The sequence below is a fragment of the Lithobates pipiens genome, unplaced genomic scaffold (assembly GCF_037356315.1).
Source record: "Lithobates pipiens isolate NorthernLeopardFrog02 unplaced genomic scaffold, aLitPip1_a1.2 Scaffold_27, whole genome shotgun sequence".
NCBI classification, from domain to species: Eukaryota; Metazoa; Chordata; class Amphibia; order Anura; family Ranidae; genus Lithobates; species Lithobates pipiens.
Window position 1 is genome coordinate 183,393,150 of NW_027507788.1, and position 20,439 is coordinate 183,413,588.

General features: G+C 42.5%; 1 protein-coding gene across 1 annotated transcript in view; it reads right to left on the reverse strand.

Annotated features, from left to right (window-relative positions):
* Positions 1 to 20,439, reverse strand: part of PEX14 (peroxisomal biogenesis factor 14) — a 249,503-nt gene that overhangs the window by 25,619 nt on the left and 203,445 nt on the right. The window contains exons 5-6 of the mRNA XM_077457989.1: positions 14,065 to 14,150; positions 3,733 to 3,835 (exon numbers count right to left, since the gene is read on the reverse strand). Of these exons, the coding sequence (XP_077314115.1) occupies positions 3,733 to 3,835; positions 14,065 to 14,150 (189 nt within the window). The remainder of the gene's footprint in view (positions 1 to 3,732; positions 3,836 to 14,064; positions 14,151 to 20,439) is intronic.

The window sequence follows — 20,439 nt, forward strand, 5'->3', positions numbered from 1 at the left end:
ATCCCCACTGGAAGATTTCCTCTCATCTCCTTTTCCATTTAATAGTTGGATTGTCCGTTTTTGTGCTTTGATTGCAACGGTGCATATCCCCAAAGGGGACACAAACAGCAGTAAAGAAGTAACATAGGAACTACCCCCCCCAATAAATAAATAAATAAAAAGCTTTGGCTTTAAGGTGCACTTTGACCTTTTTACTGGCACCATTGTATTTCTTACGGTGGTTGGGGTGAAGGGTCATACACACCCCACGAGATGACTGTTGGCTTTTTATTGAATGATCGCTTTCTGTGACCTCGGGAGTGTAAAACGTCATGTCCGGTTTCTAGTGTCACTTTCCTTGGCGCAGGACCCATATGGTGGTCTAAAAGACTCCCGATTTCTCATTACAGAGAACCTGTCTTAAAAATAATATAACACATAGGGAACTTTTCGTCTCCTATTTGATATAAAAAGATTTTTTTTAATTGTTATTTTGGGGTTTTGGTTTATTGTGATTTCTATTTTTGTAGTTTTGTCTGTATTGTGTCAATGTTGTTTTCATATAAAATAATAAAAAGGTTTTGATTTAAAAGTAAAAAAATATATAAAAATACTCCAGACATAAAAAAATAAAAAAAATAAAACCCAAGCACTTGTAATCACCCCCCCATTTATTTAGCCTATACTGCCCTGTCTGTACACACACACACAAATGTAAAAAAAAAAAAAAAAATAAAGTGCCTACATGCGAAAATATCACTTGCAATATATACGGTATATACTACAGCAGGGTACTGCGCCTAAAGGCGGAGCGAACCGAGAGCTTCAGGAGACCGGGACCAAAACAGGAGACCTGGACAAAACAGTCAGAGGGACCGGTAAGAAGAGCAGTGGTACTGCTAACCAGGAAGCCAGGTGGCTCGGCAATTTCAATCGATTTCTTAAGTTGATGTGGAAGAACCCCTGCGTGGGCAACTGCAACAGGAGCATCTGAGCTACTACCTCCTGGGTAATAACTGGTGTCAGCCTACGAAGTCTCTGCAAACCTCCATGTGAAATTTGTGAAAAAAATGGAGAAAGGCTGGTGCCATGGAAGTTGGCTAAAACATTGCTTTATTAATACAGGTGAATAGAGATGGACTCAGGCGTGGTCGTGATCCTAGTCCCAACCCACCTGCCCGATCCCGCCAGGAAGCCGATACTGCACACTGCTAATCCGCAGCTGTACAGACCGGGAAATGCCTCAATGCCGGTGATTAGTGGCGTGCCGTGTCGGCTTACTGGATCGGACAGGTGGGTTAGGACTAGGACCCTGAACACGTCTGAGCCCATCTCTAACAGTCAAAAAACCCAACGCATTTCGGCCATCAGGCCTCAATCATGGGCAACTGATGTTTACAGTTTGAACTGGTGCAACGCACTGAAAAAGAACCCACCACATGAGCATACATCACACCACAATGTAACATTTGAGAGTTTATCTAATGTTCAGGCCTAAAATAGATTTTTTTTTTTAAACGCATGCAAAAAACAGCTTAGGTAGGCAAAAGGGTTCCATGAGAAAGCTGTACACATAATCTTAAACTAGTGAAGGGAAGGGCTATTCTCATTCCCTCCCCCCTACTAAGCAGCTGTTTTATTAGCTTTGCGACACATTCTGTCTTCAGAAAATGATAAATTTACAGGTTTACATTTTTTTGGTCCAGTGACAGGCAGCATCTCTATGACACGGCAGGGGGTCTAAATGGGATCCCTCTTCTTACTAGTGAGTGGGAAACCTCCATAACTTCCATTGTCTTAGTCTCAAGTGACATGTACGATTTTATACTTTACTTTTCTTGTGTTTTGGTGGAATTCTTCTTTAACACTTCCTGCCTGGCCTATAGCAGAATGGCGGCCGAGTAGTGGCTTTCCCATCCCGACTGGTTCCTGGCAGGAAGCACTGCGATCCAGGGGACACAGCCGAACTGATCAGTGTACCAGCTCGCTGCCGGTACCACATGACCAATCACAGCGAGTCACATGACAGCTATACACAATGGATGGCTCTCTATTATGTACAATTGTGTTCCTAGCTGTGATTGGTCAATTTGATCGCATGGTACAGACAGGGCCAATCACAGCCTATCTGTAACATGTGATTAGCTTTGACCAATCACAGCTAATCGCAACAAAATAAACTGGATGAACCAGTTTCACTGTACTGCACTGGTGAACATTTATTTTATTTATTTCTTAATTTCCCCAAAATTATGACAGAAAATTGCAACTTCAAAAAACCTGCCATGACTCTTACTAAATACCTTGGATTACCTACTTTATAAAAAGAGGCAAAGTGAGGATATTTGTACGGTCCTGACAACTTCAGGCCTCAAGAAATGAGATAAACTGCCAGTACATCAGGATTTATTCATTTTCAGATATATATCCCATAGTTGGTGGACTCTAAAAAACATTCCTACAGACTAAATAATATACACTGATTTGGGTTATTTTCACCAAAGAGTAGCAGAATACATTTTGGGATAAATTAATGAAGAACAATTCTTTTTTTGCAAAATTTTATAACAGAAATTAAGAAAAACAATTATTTTTTTTAAATGTTCAGTCTTTTTTCGTTTATTTAGGAAAAAATAAAAAACCCAGTGGTGATTACATACCACCAAAAGAAAATGTAATTTGGGTACAGTGTTGCATGACCACGCAATTTTCATTCAAAGTGTGACAACACGGAAAGCTGGAAATATACCTGGGCAGGAAGAGGGTTAAAAGTGCCCGGTATTGAAGTGGTTAAGGTTTACCTTATTATGGTACATTTTTCAACTAATTTAAAGCGGAACTTTTCATTTTTTCATCTTTCCGTCTATTAAATCTTCTGCCCTTGTTGTTTTGTGTAACTTTTTTTTTTTCTGCCAGTACATCCCTTATACAGCCCACTTTCTGTTTCTTGTCTGGTAAAAAGCCTAGACTTATGATATCATGCACAGCTCTCTCTCACTCTTGTGAGTGTTTGCTAGGAAGGGAGGGGGGGGGGGGGGATGAGTCATAAGAGGGCCAATGAGAGCTGCAATACTGGAGGTGTGCCTCTGTGTGTCTGTCTAAATCCAGGAAGTGAACAGGCAGCAGCTTCAGCTGCCCACAGTTAAAATGGCTGCAGCCAGATTCAGTGGAGGGAGATTTCTGCAGCATATTTGCCAAATACAGAATCCCAGTATATATAAAATAATATGCAAAGTGGTTGGAGGGAAGCTTCAGCATGGCAATGGTGTTTTTAATACAAATTATGTGAGCAGACTACAGTTCCTCTTTAATTATTTGACGCATCCAAAAAAAAAACCCGGGCCCGTTTCTGTAAGTCCCACTTGCTAGCATTTTGCAGTGTATTGGAAGACATAGCAGTGGCTGTAATCCGGCACAGACTATTCCCACATCTTGACACATGTGCACACACCTTGCTGTCACACTGAGGAGTCTGAAGTCAAAACCTCCCATTACACTAAAGGGCTGTCACTCCAGTCCCCTTATTAATATTCCGAGGTTGGGATCCTTTCCGTAAAAACATAATTAATTGAGGCCGCAGCGACAGTAAACAAGCAATTTTAAATTAAACCGAAATGACGGCGTCTTCATTTGCAAATGTGAACAGATTTTGTGAGCAGATAAATGAAGTCACCACGTCTATGAGGGTGTGTGAAGAGGAGGGGGGCGCGCCTGGTGTGTGCGCGAAGCTGGGATGGAGTCGTTAATCGTTACCTGTCTGCGTGACGTTGCCACTCATCTCCAAGACGCTGGACTCGATGCGCTGCAGCTGCTTGCGGCTCTCCTTGCTGCCGATGATTAGCGGAAGCAGGTATCTCTGGAAGAGGCAGTGACAGCAATATGAATATGTAAATTGCGTTTAAAAACAAAAAAAAAAAAAATTGTAATGAAAAATAAAAAGGCAGGGTATTGTTTTAAAATAAAAATAGTGTTCAATATACCAGCAACAGAAAACTGATACGTTTCATCTGTTGGGAAAAAAAAAAAACTCAATATACTTTAATCTGAGTTCTAGGTTATCCCATGGAGCCAGATTTCAGAGAGCTCCTCACACGTGCAGTGGCTGGGTCTGCTTCCTTATCCTGTGCTGTACAGCTTTCTTTCTATCTGCTTGCTGCATCAATCCAAGGGAAGTTTAAATTTGATAATTCGACGGATGCAAGAAACCAAATAATGAGTGGTTTAGTGGTTAGCACTTCAGACTTGTAGCGCTGAGGTGCAAATCCCAGCCAGAACACCATCTGTATGGAGTTTGCATGTTGTCCCTGAGCGTTGGTGGATTTTTTCCACTTTCCTCCCAGACTCCAAAGACATGCTGGTAGGTTAGTCGGCTTTGGTCTAAATTGGCCTTCATAGGTTTGTGTGTTATATGCAAAAGTAATAGGGACATTGTAAGCTGCTTGGAGGTAGGCACTGATGAGAATAAGTATGTAAAGCTGGCCAAACGCTATATAGCAGTGGTCATCAACCCTGTCCTCAGGGCCCACTAACAGGCCAGGTTTTATGTATTACCTTGGGGGAGATGCAGACTAGAATACTGTAATCACTGAGCAGCAAATGATATCACCTGTGATGTATTTCAGTTATCCTGCAAACCTGGCCTGTTAGTGGGCCCTGAGGACACGGTTGATGACCACCGCTATATAGCACACTGCTGCAGCATCGGCACCACCCCCCGTCTCTGCCCCACCTTGTCTCAGCAGTAGAGAGGATGACAGATCCTACACTTCTCCATGCAGCTGCAGAGAGACTCGTCTCTAAACCCTAACCCCCCCCCCCCCCCCCCGGTCATCCCAGCAGTTGTCAGCAGAGAGGACAGAACTCCTCCTACAGATCCTGCGCCTCTCTGTGCAGCTGCAGCACCCCCTGTCTCAGCATTCAGCAGACTCTGACAGCTGACTTCAGCCCTCCTCTGATCCTCCTCCAGACCCTGTATTTTCTGCTTCCCATCTTCGCCAGCAAATTCCTTCTGGCACCAGCACAAATTAAGGAGGGGGTGCACTGTGATGTAAGGCAGGGTGGGGGACTTTTGACTACTGATAGTGGGGCAGGCGGGGCTCTTGGCATCTGATGTAAGGGGGGTGGTGCTCTGGACATCTAGTCTTACAGCTACAATCGCCCCTTTGCGGGTAACCACAATAACGATACGGCCCACAATTAAATGGAGTTTGATACCCCTGCTATACAGCATACAGTATGAATCTATCCATAGTACACAGAGGGGGTGGCTGGAGAGAGGGGGCGGCGCCCGAGCGCCCCTAACGGATGCACTGCCACTGGCTTGCATGGTTTTATACGGTATATTCTCAGGTCTGGCAAGTGCAATACTAACTGCAATTAGGTTTGCAAACAGGCCTTACTGTTAACAGTTTTCCCAAATTGTTTGATGGATACAGTAAACAGTTTTAATAATATTGTGTTGGTTTTAATTAATGTTAATTCATTTTTATTGTATGCAGTCACAATAACTTGGTATTAAGCCACGCTTGCTTGATGCCAAACCTCAACTGATGACTCTTATTTAGAAAATGACTTGGGAGCAGCAGCATCATAAATAGAACCAAATTCTAGAAGACTCAAAGCGGCCAGTCACACAATGTTCCCGATTTACACACACTACTGTGCAAAAGTCTTAGGCAGGTGTGAAATAATGCTGAAAATTAAGAAAATAACGAAGAAAATTTCAGAAATAAAAGCGTTAATAGTTTATTGTCATCAATTAACAAAATGGAATGTAAATGAACAGAAGAGAAATCCAAACCAAATCAATATTTGGGGTGACCACCCTTTGACTTCAAACCAGCATGAATTCTGACTTGCACAGTGTTTTTGAAGGAAGTCGGCAGGTAAGTTGTTCCAAACATCTTGGAGAACTAACCACAGATCTTCTGTGGATGTCGACTGCCTCAAATCCTTCTGTCTCTTCATGTAATCCCAGAAAGATGTTGAGATCAGGGCTCTGTGGAGGCCAAACCATCTCTTTCAGGACTTCTTGTTTACACTGAGGATAGTTCTTAATGACACTAGCTGTATGTTTACTACATTATAAATTTGGGACCAATCTCAGGTCTCCATGATGGAATGGCATCATGGATAAGTATCTACCTGTATTTCTCAGCATTGAGGACACCATTTATCCCGACCAACTCCATTTGTAGAAATGCAGCCCCAAACTTGCAAGAAACCTCCAACATGCTTCACTTCAGACACTTTTTATTGTACCGCTCTCCAGCCCCAAACTGTCTCCTGCTACAGCCAAATATTTCACATTTTGACTGATCAGTCCAGAGCACCTGCTGCCATTTTTCTCTACCTTTTCATGTTCATACCCTGTTTCCCCAAAAATAAGACCTAGCGTGATTGTCGGTGATGGCTGCAATATAAGCCCTACCCCCCAAATAAGCCCTACCCTGAAAATAAGACCTACAAGGACTTTAACTAGGGCTTATTTGGGGGGTAGGGCTTATATTACAGCCATCACGGACAATCACGCTAGGGCTTATTTTCGGGGGAAACAGGGTAGTGGAGTCACTTAGCCTTGCTTCCACGTTGGAGGAAAGTTTTATTTGGACGCAATTCTTTCATGAAGACCACTTCTGGCCATATTCCTCCGTACAGTAGATGGGTGTACCTGGGTGGTACCGGTTTCTGCCAGGTCCATACTAGAGCTGCATGAATCTGGCTAAAATGAGAATCGCAATTTTTTTGCTTAGAAGATAAAACACGATTCTTGCGCTGTAACATCATCTTTCACATTAAAACAAAAAAAATTGGGCTAACTTTACTCTTTTTCTTTTTTATTCATTGAAGTGTATTTTTTCCCCCCAAAAAAAATACGTTTGAAAGACCGCTGGGCAAATACAGTGCGACATAAAATATTCCAGCAATTGCCATTTTATTCCCTAGGGCAGTGATGGTGAACCTTGGCACCCCAGATGTTTTGGAACTACATTTCCCATGATGCTCATCCACTCTGCAGTGTAGTGGAGCATCATGGGAAATGTAGTTCCAAAACATCTGCAGTGCCAAGGTTCGCCATCACTGCCCTAGGGTCTCTGCTAAAATAGAAAATTACTTGGAACCCCCGAACATATATAATCAAAAAATATCGATTTTAATTTAAGAAAGAAGTGTCAGAAAAAGATTCAGACTTTAAACACTTCAGCCCCGGAAGAATTTACCCCCTTCCTGACCAGAGCACTTTTTGCGATTCGGAGCTGCTTTGCTTTAAACAACATATGCGCGGTCGTGCAACGTGGCTCCCAAACAAAACTGATGTCCTTTTTTTCCCACAAATAGAGCTTTCTTTTGGTGGTATTTGATTACCTCTGTGGTTTTTATTTTTTGCGCTATAAACAAAAAAAGAGCGACAATTTTGAAAAAAAAAACGCATTCTTTTTTACATTTTGCTATAATAAATATCCCCCAAAAAGATATAAAAAAAATATTTTTTTCCTCAGTTTAGGCCGATACATATTCTTCTACATATTTTTGGTAAAAAAAATATTGCAATAATCGATTATTGATTGGTTTGTGCAAAACTTATATCGTTTACGAAATAGGGGATAGTTTTATGGCATTTTTATTAATAATTTTATTTATTTTTTTTACTAGTAATGGCGGCGATCAGAGCTTTTTATCGTGACTGCAACATTATGGTGGACACATCGGACATTTTTGGGACCATTGTCATTTATAAATGACACTGGTAGTGAAGGGGTTAACCACTAGGTGTCAGTGTAGGGGTTAAGTGTGCCCTGGGAAGTGTTTCTAACTGAGGAGGGGCATAGCTGTGTATGACATGTCACTGATCTCTGCTCCGATCACAGGGAGCAGAGTTCAGTGACATTGTCACTAGGCAGAACAGGGAGATGCTTGTTTACATTAGCATCTCCCCATTCTTCCTCACAGTAAGGCGATCGCGGGTATGCCCGCGGCGATCGAGTCTGTGGGACCTGCGATCGGACTCACGGAGGTCCCGACCGACGCACGTGCGCGCCACCGTGGATGCGATGGCACGGCGGCAAATTTAAAGGGACGTACCTGCACGCCCATTTGCCTGTCTGTGCCTTTCTGCTGACGTATATCGGTGTGCTCCGGTCGGCATGTGGTTAAGAAGTGTCAGAAAAAGATTTAGACTTTAAGGGGTTAAACTTCCTGGTTGTTGAAAACTTGGCAGGCTGCCTTTTTCTTTTCACACAGAAGTGTATCCCTTTGATCTAAGAAAGAAGCATTAGTTACACTGTTTCACGTTGAAAACTTGACTGCCCGATATTTTCTTTTGACAGTTGAGTGAGCAGATAAGTCTCTCTACTTGTTATATGAAAGAATCGTCAAACTCTGCAATAGAGATCATCAGGGGGTTTGAATAGAGATCATGATTTTTTTAACGATTAATTGTGCAAATCTAGTCTGTACTGATGGCATTGCTGGACACCTCCCGATGTCCAAGAGAAGTAAAAATGATGCGTCTCATCTGCTGCATTAAGTTTCCTCAGCCGTTTCTTTGAGCTTCTTCAAAAGAGCTCGAACAGCGCATCTTGAAACCCCAGTCTGCTTTGAAGTCTTTCACTGTGAGAGACCTTTCTGATGCAGTGTAACTACCTTGTGTGTTGTTGATGTGCTCAGTCTTGGTATGGTATATGGCCTGTGACATGAAACAGTGTTCCACAACCTCACCTTACTTGCAGACTTTGGCTGTTCCTCACCCAGTTTTAAGCCTCCTAAAACAGCTGTTTCTGTTCCCGTTAATGACTGTGCTTCAACCTATATATGAACTTGATGATCATTAGCACCCCGCTTGATTATAATTGGTTAATCATACACCTGACTGTAATCCTAAAAAATCCCTGACTTTGGTCAAGCGTAAGAATTGATGCTGGTTTGAAGCCAAAGGGAAGGCACACCAAATATTGATTTGATATAGATTTTAATTTTCCATTCACTTACTTTGAATTTTGTAAATTGTTATAAACAAGTAAAATATAATTTTTTTTAAAAGCATTCTTACTTGACAGCACTTCTTTACACATGCCTAAAACCTTTGCACAGTACTGTATATTCTGCCATGGCTAGGAGAATACAGCCTTAGGAAGGTCTTTCTTAAAAAGGCCAATATGGAGCTGCACGGTTACTGGAAGTTATTTTTTCTGTACCAAAGTATATTTCAACAATTTTATGGCTGGTGTTGGCTGTTTTCCTTTCTACCGAGAAAAGAGAACTGTACATTTGCAGCGGATATAACATTTGTACAAAGAGAAAGGGCCTACAAGACCATTTAGAAAGAACATGTCCGGGAACAAGTTGAGGTCTCCCATGCATTCTCTATTCTCCAATACACCCCAACCCCTCCCCCCCCCCCCCTCCAATCCATCTATGGCTTGAATAAGGCGTATGTAAACACTCCAATTTCTGTGTGATTTTTGATGCATGCAACTGCATTCTGCTAAAATAATTCAATATTTTTAGACCAATACACACATAAAATCCAATGTCTGTGGACATGTTACATGCTTTCAAAATACTGAGTATAGTATATAATGCACACAATATAATACATAACATAGTGCATGCTTTTGTGTTTTTGTGGTTGGGGAGGCCTTCATTCCATCATCACCCCCCTTAAAACTATATTTTAAAAAAATCCCAAAAAGGAAAAGAATCACGTGGAGGCACGTTTAGGAACTGCCAATCAGAACCTCAGAATATAGCTGTAAATGACGTCAGTGTTATTCACAATCGAAGCTCTTTAGGGCTCATTTACTTAGCTTCGGCTTCAACACACACGAATGGCTAGTTTACACTTGCTTCAAAACATGGCTTCGGACAAGCTTTGTTAAAGCTCTATGAACACCAGTCAAAGCTCCTGTCACTAAAGAAAATGGTTAGCTTGCAGTCCTGTTTAAACCTTGCTTTTGCTAATAATAGAAAAATAAATATACACTGATCTTACAAAATTTGGTCCGGGCATCTAAGTTCTGGCCATGAAGGGGTTAAAACCAAGTATGCTTTGGCAGCTCCCAAATTGTTTTTGCTTACTGTTTTTTTTTTTTTCCTTTAATCTCTTCCCGCCTGCCCCAGCGTCCCTTTAAAAGGCCCAGGTGGCATGAAGCATCGGTGATCATGTGATCACTGCGATTGGCTGCCACAGTGGTCACATGATCAGTACCGCCAGCTCCCGATTGTTAGTGGGGACTGAGAGTTAATATCATACTTCCAAATTTCCCAGAAACTTTTCATAACAATATATATCTCCCTTGCCCATTCCATTTGTAGCATGTCGTTTTCCTCAAAACGACTTAATCTCTACTTTAATCTCCTGATTTCATTTAACATGATGCAGGAAATCAGAAGAAAACCTGTGATTATTCTCATAAGAACTAAAAGTAGTAGAGTATAATATTATTCATGATTAATCACATATTTTGGGTGTAGCTTCCATAATGATTACACAATTACTGGGATAAACAATAGCTGTTTTGACAAACTATGTTATATCAGCACTGGGACACACCACAGCGGAGAGGTCAGGAATAGGCCTTTTGGATCAGGACACCAACCCCCCCCCCCCCCCCCCCATGAATGATATTAATGCAGTCAGTGGCAGCTGGTGCCCAAAAGTTTTTGGGGGGGCTCAAAATAAATTTAGAAAAAAAAAATCAATTGCAGCCACTGTGCCCATCAAACGCTGTCGCTGTGCCCATTAAATGCCGCCAATCTTCCCATAATATGCTGCAAATGTGCCCATCAAGTGCTGCCAGTGTCCCTCCCGGGAAATCCCACTCGGACACCATAGCCTGCTCACACCACACCCCCTGGTCAAGGATCACGGGACACCCCACTTTGAACCCCCCCACACAGATGGATTGCGGGACCCCACCGTTCAGTAGGACCGGAGCTTACTTTAGTAAGGTGTCCTCTTCTCCGGCTTCTCCTCTCCTCTTTTCAGCTTTCTCCACTCTGTCCCACTTCCGCAAAAGTGCTGAGCATCCAATAGGGACGCCTGGCGCTTTGGCCAATCAGGAAACAGGTCTCACTGACCTGCCTCCAGATTGGTGGGGATGCAATGCGGTGTGAAAATAGCAAATATTCATTCGCTATGGTCACACAATTGGGTGGGTTTAGGGTGCACTCTCTGCGCCCTGAGCCCACCCTTTTTTAAAGACTATTCGACCTTCTGGCTCTAATCAGGTGCTTCAAAAAAATAAAAAATACACCCCCTCCTGCCCCCGCCATAGGAGTCCATGCTTCCAGTGTACTGAAAAAGGCCGGACGCATGGATAGGGAGGCGGCAGCAGGGATGGGGGGGGGGGGTGGCACCAGTGCGCCTACAATGCACGGCCTGCCACTAAATGCGGTGTTGATTGCCCAATGACACAATACTATATTAATGGACAGTCATGATAATAATCACTAAACATAACATAGTGGTGACCGCTGTTTCTTTCTCGTAAGGGATTTGTATAGGAATGATCAAAAGTTATCCCGGACCTCCCTCTCCTCTTCTAGATTATGTTCCTGCAGCAAGAACCAGCTTTTATTACTTCCGATGACAACAACACCTACATGCTCTTAAAGTAGCAGCTGCTGGGGGAGGGGGGTTTATTCCTATTGAGGTAGGTATGCCCCCCCCACAACTACATCTCCCGAGAGTCCTTCCTTTACAGTGGTTGGGCAGGTTTATGGAAGTCAAGGTAGCAGTATTGCTTTGCTGGGAAGAAAACCAATGTATGCATACGGAGAAGGACAGAGTGGTGGGAGATGGGAGGAGCTCTGTAGCCCAGCAGGCGGAGCTAGCCCAAATAGGGCTCTAGAAGCTCATTGGAATTCTGGCAAATTAACAGTTACTATTCTATACTAGCAGCATTTTTAAGGGATAACACATAGGGAAACGTGCAAGTACTGCAGAGATCTATTGAACATGTTTATTTTGTCTTGACATATAATGTAAATTGCTGTAGGTCACTACCCAGTAGCTGAGAGTAACTATATGTAGTAATAAACGCCAACAGGTTTTACATTTGAGGAATCCTAAATATCAATTTAAAAAAAAATTCTTATTGTTGCACTCTGCTACTTCCTCATTCCTTACCTAGGCGATGGTGACCTATACATCTTACTCCTGCACCCTCCTAGCATACCCACATCACATATCCCCGGAGGCAGTAGTATCAACAGGCTAGAAACTGTGCAAATTCTTTCTGCATCATAAGGAGTCTGGCTGCAAGAATCAAGAAGAGACGGCCAGCTTCTGAACCCTTCTAACAGGAGTTTGCCCAACAGGAGAAACTCCGCTTGTCTGCCCCCCCCCCCCCCCCCAATCTCTAACATTTGGCACTTTACTTTTTTTGGGGGGGGGCAGGAACTGGTTTTGAGGGGTACCTGCTCCCACCTCCAGTCAGATCAGCAAACTGAGCTGAAGTTCAGGATTTGTAGCTGCCGACTTTAAATTTTTTGTTTTAGACCGAAGAACTGCTTTAAAAGGAGAAGTAGGCTAAAGCTTCTTTGGCTGTACTTCTCCTGTGGATCTCCAGTTCACTTTGCACTCCTGTGACCTGTTTTCAGCTGACAGCGGGCTGATGTCCGCTGTTAAATGACGTCAGAGAGCCGATCAAGGCTCAAGAGGGATTGCGATCATATGGTTGAGGTCTGCCCACATGCCTAGACTGGCACTTGCTCAGCCTCACAGCGAGGAGCCGAGAGCCTGAGCCGGCCGCTCCCACTCCCTCCACAGCCCAGCGCTCCAGGACAGTGAAACCTCAGATATAGGCAGCTGTCTTGCATATAAATTTGTGATACTGGAGTTGGCCAATTTCTATATATCCTGGCACCTGTGAGAGCAAGGCCCTAGCACTAGTCTGTACTACTTCTTTAAAGTAAAGCTGTCACAAGCTTAAAGTGAATTATTACCTTTGTTCATACAAGGCAACGTTAAAGGATCACTTAAAAGGGGTAGTAAACGCTTCCATAATGTTGTAAAGCAATGCGTAAACTGTCGGCGCTATATAAATCCTGTATAATAATACTATACCCAGTGAGGTGAATGGCCTCAGGCAATACACAGAGATGAAACAAATCCTCCTACATAAGTGGTACCTGGTTATCTGTGGTCTTCTCTTCTCTACATCTGTTCAAAGTCCAGAATTTAAATAGCTTTCCTGAGGTTTTAGGAGAAAAAAAAAAGGGGGACGGAGAGCGGACGTTGCGCTCTGCAGTGCTCAGTAAGGAGAGGCCTGAGAGCTGATTGGAGGGAAGGGACATGCCCACCTTTAAATGACACACAGGAACAGAGCCGAGGCTGTCAAACAGCTGGAGGTCCCTCCCCTGTCACCATTTTTCTCTTGGTGTCAGGAAAACTTGTCAGAAGCGATCCATGCTGGTAGCAGAGGAATGAAGCAGCAGATAGAAATGACACTTACAGCTCTTAATTGAGACAAATACAACTATAGAGGGATATACATTGTTCATATTTTACATATCAGGTTTACAACCACTTTAACTTCTCCACAAACCAGCAGCATATACTCATCATTTTGTAGTCTCTGTGGCTTCAACTGGCCAAGCAAGCATGGAGGAAAAGCCCATTGTAAAATGCAGACTGACTGGTTAGTGCTTATACAGGGTTATGGACTCCTTTCTTAGCCCCATGTAAAAGTGCTGGGCCAATCACAAGGCACCTAGAGGTCTGTCACATAGGATAGGGGGAGTGAGGCACTATCTCACCCATACCCATAAATGGTTGGTATTTCACTTCTCGCCTGGCAGACAAATGAAATGTTGGGGAGTGAGGGAAGGGATCTGCTGTGCGGAAGGGGATGGGGGTTAGGTGACCCGCTTCCTTTGCCAACTTTATAGCAGAATCTGAAAGCTTCACGAGTACATGAGTCTTGTCCTTTCTCTACACTCATTCATTCTGGCTGAACAGAGCAGTTGAGGAGGTGATAGGAATGGTACATAGGAGGTGGGCTATAAAGAGAACCTGTTACTATGCCATGGATCAGGCAAGTGGCTTGGTTTAGAAAATTAAAAAGGTCCACCAGCACTTACCTTGTATAGGTGGTGGAAGCCAAATGCAATCCCAGCTAAAATAACTGCAAGGGCTCCATATTCTCTCCAGCGTGAGCCAGGGGGACCTGTATGAAGGAAATATGGACACATATGTGAAACTGTATTTTAAGGACCATATCATAAGGATGATTCTGCTGCTGGAGAAAGTGGAGTCAACAGTACTGAACACAATGCATGTTGAGGTTGGCCTGCCCTACATGCTGAACAGACAGATCTACACAGCTCCTGCACACTTTCTCCATGAAAAATGGAGGCATAGGACATATAGATAGGACTATATAAAAGAGACAAATACTTACAGTATTCATACCCCTTGAAATTTTCCACATTTTATCCTGTTACAACCAAAAACGTAAATGTATTTTATGGGGATTTTATGTGATAGACCAACACAAAGTGGTACACATTTGTGATTTTTTTTTTTACAAATAAATATGTGAAAAGTGTGGTGTACATTTGTATTCAGCCCCCCTGAGTCAATACTTTGTAGAACCTCCTTTCACTGCAATTACAGCTGTAAGTCTTTTTGAGGATGTCTCTACCAGCTTTGCCCATCTACAGAGTGACATTTTTGCCCATTCTTCTTTGCACAATATCTCAACCTCTGTCAGATTGGATGGAGAGCGTCTGAGAACAGCAGTTCTCAAGTCTTGCCACAGATTCTCAATTGGATTTAGGTCTGGACTTTGACCTGGCCATTCTAACACATGAATATGCTTTGATCTACACCATTTCATTGTAGCTCTGGCTGTATGTTTAGGGTCATTGTCCTGATGGAAGGTGAACCTCCGCCCCAGTCTCAAGTCTTTTGCAGACTCTAACAGGTTTGCTTCTAAGATTGGCCTGTATTTGGCTCCATCCATCTTCCCATCAACTCCGACCAGCTTCCCTGTGCCTGCTGAAGAAAAGCATCCCCACCATATGATGGTGTGTTCAGGGTGATGTGCAGTTTTAGTTTTCCGCCACACATAGCGTTTTGCTTTTAGGCCAAAAAGTTTAAATGTCTGTCTCATCTGACCAGAGAACCTTTCTTCCTCATGTTTGCTGTCTCCCGCACATGGCTTCTTGCAAACAGGACTTCTTATGGTTTTCTTTCAACAATGGCTTTCTCCTTGCCAGATTTGTGGAGAGCACGACAAATATTTGTCCTGTTGACAGATTGACAGATTCTCCCACCTGAGCTGTGGATCTCTGCAGCACCTCCAGAGTTACCATGGGCCTCTTGGCTGCTTCTCTGATGAATGCTCTCCTTGCCTGGCTGTCAGTTTAGGTGGACGGCCATGTCTTGGTAGGTTTGCAGTTGTGTCATGCTCATTCCATTTTCGGATGATGGATTGGATTGAACAGTGTTTCACAAGATGTTCAAAGCTTGGGATTATTTATAACTTAACCCTGCTTTAAACTTCTGCGCAACTTTATTCTTGACCTGTCTGGTGTATTCCTTTGCCTTCACGATGCGGTTTTTGCACTAAGGTTTTCTAACAAATCTGAGGACTTCACAGTACAGCTGTATTTATACACACAGGTGGACTCTATTTACTAATTATGTGACTTCTAAGGGCAATTGATTCCACTAGTTTTTGGTTGGGGGTATCAGAGTAAAGGGGGCTGAATACAAATGCACTCCACACTTTTCACATATTTGTAAAAAAAAAATTGAAAACCATTCATCATTTTCCTTACACTTCACAATTTGTGTTGGTCTATGACTTAAAATCCCAATAAAACACATTTACGTTTTTGGTGGTAACATGACAATGTGTGGAAAATCTCAAGGGATATGAATACTTTTTCAAGGCACTGTATGTGAGAAGATATTGGTAGTAGTAGCTTTCATTTAAAGCATAATCAGACATTCCATGTCTTCAGGTCAGCATCCCCAAACCACCTGAAGAACCTGAATTGTGGACGCTGTGCCCAAAAAAAGGCAAGCAGAGGGATACTTACTGGTCACAGGTATTGCCTATAGGTTTTCTGCAGCTGATCTTATACCTTGTTCTTTCTGATTGGGAAATGCCCTGGCATCAATGCATCAATGGGAGTAAACAACATAAGTGGGAGGAATGGCGCCCCATTGTTGGCATAAGCAGGAGGAATGGTGCCCCATTGTTGGCATAAGCGGGAGGAATGGTGCCCCATTGTTGGCATAAGCAGAAGGAATGGCGCCCCATTGTTGGTGTTAGTGGGAGGAATAGTGCCCCATTGTTGGTATCAGGGGAAGGAATAATGCCCCACCATTGATGTCAGTGGGAGGAATTGTGCCCCCTTGTTGGTGTCACTGGAAGTAATAGTGCCCCAAGGGCTGGATATAGGCAAAGGGCCACATCCGGCCCCTGGGCCGCAGTTTGGAGACCACTGCCTTAGATGATTTCACGCTGCAGAGAGACAGTTTTGAGTCTACTGGTCGGGAATGCACAGACACAAAATGTAATTCTTTCACGGTAATGCTTAGGAATAACTGACATTTTATAGATAGCAAATCTTTACTTTTTGAATTCACAGGCAGTTTAAAAGAGGTCTTGTGTGTGGTGGTGTAACCCAGAAAAGCACATCGGATCCGTCCCATCCATTATCCGCAGAAGATATCAGTTGTCTTTCTCTCCCACCCCCCCCTCCTCGCCCCGCTTTTCTCTCTCTCTTACCCTGGCTCTCCCTGCCTCATTCTTATGTTCGTTTTTCTTTTTTAATTTTGCCACGAGACAGACTTGTGTCACTTAATGTAAAACGAGTGAGATGGCATTTCGGCTCTGAGGCTTTATAGACTTGCTGAACTTTTGTGAAAGATCATCCCAGTCCCGTTTCATTAATAATGAAAGGGAGGGGGCAATAAAATCGCTCAATTCCAGGAGATGCCACAGACTCCGAAGCTTGGGGTTACACTCTTCTGCTGGCATTAATATTTTCCCCTTAACCCCTTACATATCAGCAGGGGCTGCAAATGAGCATCTTATGGGCCTTTTACGGGTCTCCCAGTATTTACATTTATCAAAACACAGCAAAAAAAAAAAAAAAAACCCGGGTGGTTCATGTTTCACCCTTTAAAAGTAAGTTTGCCAAAAATATATAATTTAGTTTTGAGTTTATTCCAGTAGGGGGTATTCTGGCATTTAGTGCAGAGACCCCCGAACCCAAATCTTCAGCCCCCCTTATATACCCAATGGGAGTGATAGAAAACCCAGTTCTACTCAAGCTTTTTTTTTTTTGCAGTTTTACGTGCAGCAAAGAAAGGGTTAGACACAGTTGTTTTTTTTTTTGCTGCCTCTTACTGCCAGCTCATAGAGAGCTTAAAGAGCAACTAAACGATATCTGAGCACTTTCACCTTTAGTATTCAAGCCAAACTCTCCCATCCATCCATGTCTCCACGTTTTATTTTTGCTGAGAAATCACTTTTAAAAACAACCCCCTAGCATTTCTAGCTGTGTCCATCCTGAGTAAGAGCAGATGATCCATGCAGCATTTACCGTCTGGAATACATCTGCCCTTAGCTCAGGCATGCAGACAGGAGGGTGTGCTTAGCGGAGAAAGCCCCTCCCCTCTCTTCTAGGTGAAAGAAAAAAAATGCATGAAGATTCCTGGGATGTATGACATCATTTTGGCCTAGGCCAGAAAACAGGAAGCAGCTGAAAAAACAAAAAACAAAAAAAACACAAGTAAATAATATATTTTCCTATTTACTAAGGCTAGCAGCATAAGGATTAAAAATAGTCAATGTTAATTGAGAGAGTTTAGTTCAGCTATAATTTTAACATAGAGCTTGTTAAAGAGGAAGTAAACTCTGGTGTGTTTTACTTCCTCTTTCTTCCCCTGCAAAGTAAAAGCATAATGGGCTAGTATATCTGTATGCATCACATACTAGTCCATTATGCGGCACTTACCTGCAAATGCAGCCCAGGTTGTCCTCGTTTCCTTCCGGGGGCCGCGGACTCCAGCTCTGTGACTGGCCAGAGTCGTGTGACGTCACTTGCTTGGGATGACGTCAGCGCATGCGTATATGGTAAATATTTACAGTACCAACAGGTCAGCCTTATTATAGGCTTACCTGTAGGTACAACTAGGTTTACAACCACTTTAGGTCCACATATTGAAATATGTCTTTAGCTGGCCAGCTTTGCTTGAAAAATCCTAAACAGCCATTTCCACAAAGAGGATTGCTTTGATACAACTGGCCAGCAACCCACGCTCTGCCATACAAAGAGCCAACCACCCCTATATTACAAGTCATGAATTTAGATGTACAGAGGGATAAGGGTCACCAAAACAAGAAATGAGGGTAATGGGGTCGCTGGGGCAGGAATGCACACAAACCAATAAAATCCTAACGATTCCACACTCTCTAAAATAACTCGATATACTTTATATAAAAAGTGTATGTATATATATATATATATATATATATATATATATATATATATATATATATATATATACATATACACACACATACATACATACACATACACATATACACACACACACACCATTTTTTTTGTCTGTGTCCCCATCAAAAAGATTTCATCTCACTTCCTGTCCTGCTGAATCTACAGGAGGTATGGACATTTCCAAAGTGTAAAATGCAATAAAACAATGAAAACTAGACATGGGATTCTAACTAGGGTTGCACTAATACAGTTTTTTTTGTTTTGTTTTTTGTTTTGTTTTTTAACAGCGAGTAAGAGTACTGATACTTTGGATCCAGTACCACTGATGCGGAGTACCAATAACTTTGCGGCTTGATCGTAGCTCAAACAAAATGAATGGGCTCAAACCACACTGCAAAGACTTACATGCGATTTGAAGAGGAATGCGGTGCGATTCCTGTCAGAATAACATGCGGTTTCCCGCTCCTCTCCAGTGTGAACCCAGGCTGAAGTCACTATGACATGCCTGGTTTCACACAGGAGCAGTGTGGGTAACCGCATGCAATTGGGACAGGAATCGCACCGCATTCCCATTCAGAATTGCATGCAATTCTTTGCGGTGCGGTTTGAGCCTATTCCTTTTGTATGGGCTTAAATCGCACTGCAACGGTATCGGAGCATTTGCACGAGTACAAGTACTCATGTAAATACTCCGGTATCAGTGCAACCCTAGTTCTAACTCTTGCCAACTCTACATTTATACAATATTATAGGAAACGCAGCAGAAGAAGCGAGTGTTCTTGTCTGATGGAACAATAGTGGAAATGTGGCAAGGAGACTTCTTTTGTTTTGTGTTTTTTTGCATTTCTTTGCCAATTATAAAAATATATTTAAATATATTTTCAAACACAAAATCACCAAAGAACTCCTCATGTATGCTAAAAAAAAAAAAAAAAAAAAAAAAAAAAGGGTGTGAAAATAATTTTGGAATGCACAGCAGTTAAAGGATTTTTGTTGAACAAACCAGCGCATACCAATGCTTAAAAATCTGGTCTGGTCATGTTTTCATTAACCCGAGACATAAAAGGGTTAAGCAGATTACATTTTCCGTAGAGTACAAAAAAATAATACAAAAATACAAGAAAATTGTATTTTAAAAATGTGCTTTCAAAACAGGAAAACCAGATACATCTATTTAAAAAAAAAAAAAAAAAGTACACCCACATAAAATTATAATTCATATCTGCCTGCACTATTCCGGCTTTATGCAAAACAAACAAATAAATGCAGGGAAGGTTGTGCAATGGTAGTAACCAAATATTTGGGAGCACGTTAAGATAAATAAGAATCCAGGAAGTCGGATTGCGCTGTTCTCCATTATCCACGCTCCTGAACAGATACAGAACAAAACACTCGTTTTTCTTGCTAGGTAAATGGAGTGGCACACCCAAGGGTGTTGGTTCCATGGAAAAATGTCAAAAACAACTTAATTTAACCTCATCTTTGTGGCATTTTTTTTTCTTTGAAATATCTGACAAAATAAAGGAGGGTGGAAGAAAAAAAACAAAAAACAATAGTTCTTTTTTTTATCTGAGTTTCTAGTTAAAACAGAGGTATAACCGATGTTGGGAAATCTGCTTAAAGTAACCCCTGCCAGGGGGTTTGAGAATGTCCAAAAGCAGTAACCTGGGAAGAAAACCACTTCATACTCATCGGCCAATTTGGCTCTGTAGCAACTCTCTAGCCTAGTCTCAAAATACCAACCTAATCGTTCTTCTCAAGACCTCCTGCTCTCTGGCTCCCTCGTCACCTGCTTCCTTGCTCGCCTCCAGGACTTCTGTAGAGCCTCTCCAATCCTATGGAGCTCCTGACCCCAATCTGACCGGTTATCTCCTACTCCAGGGATATGCAATTAGCGGACCTCCAGCTGTGGCAGTACTACAAGTTCCACGAGGCATAGCAAGACTGACGACAGCCACAAGCATGACACCCAGA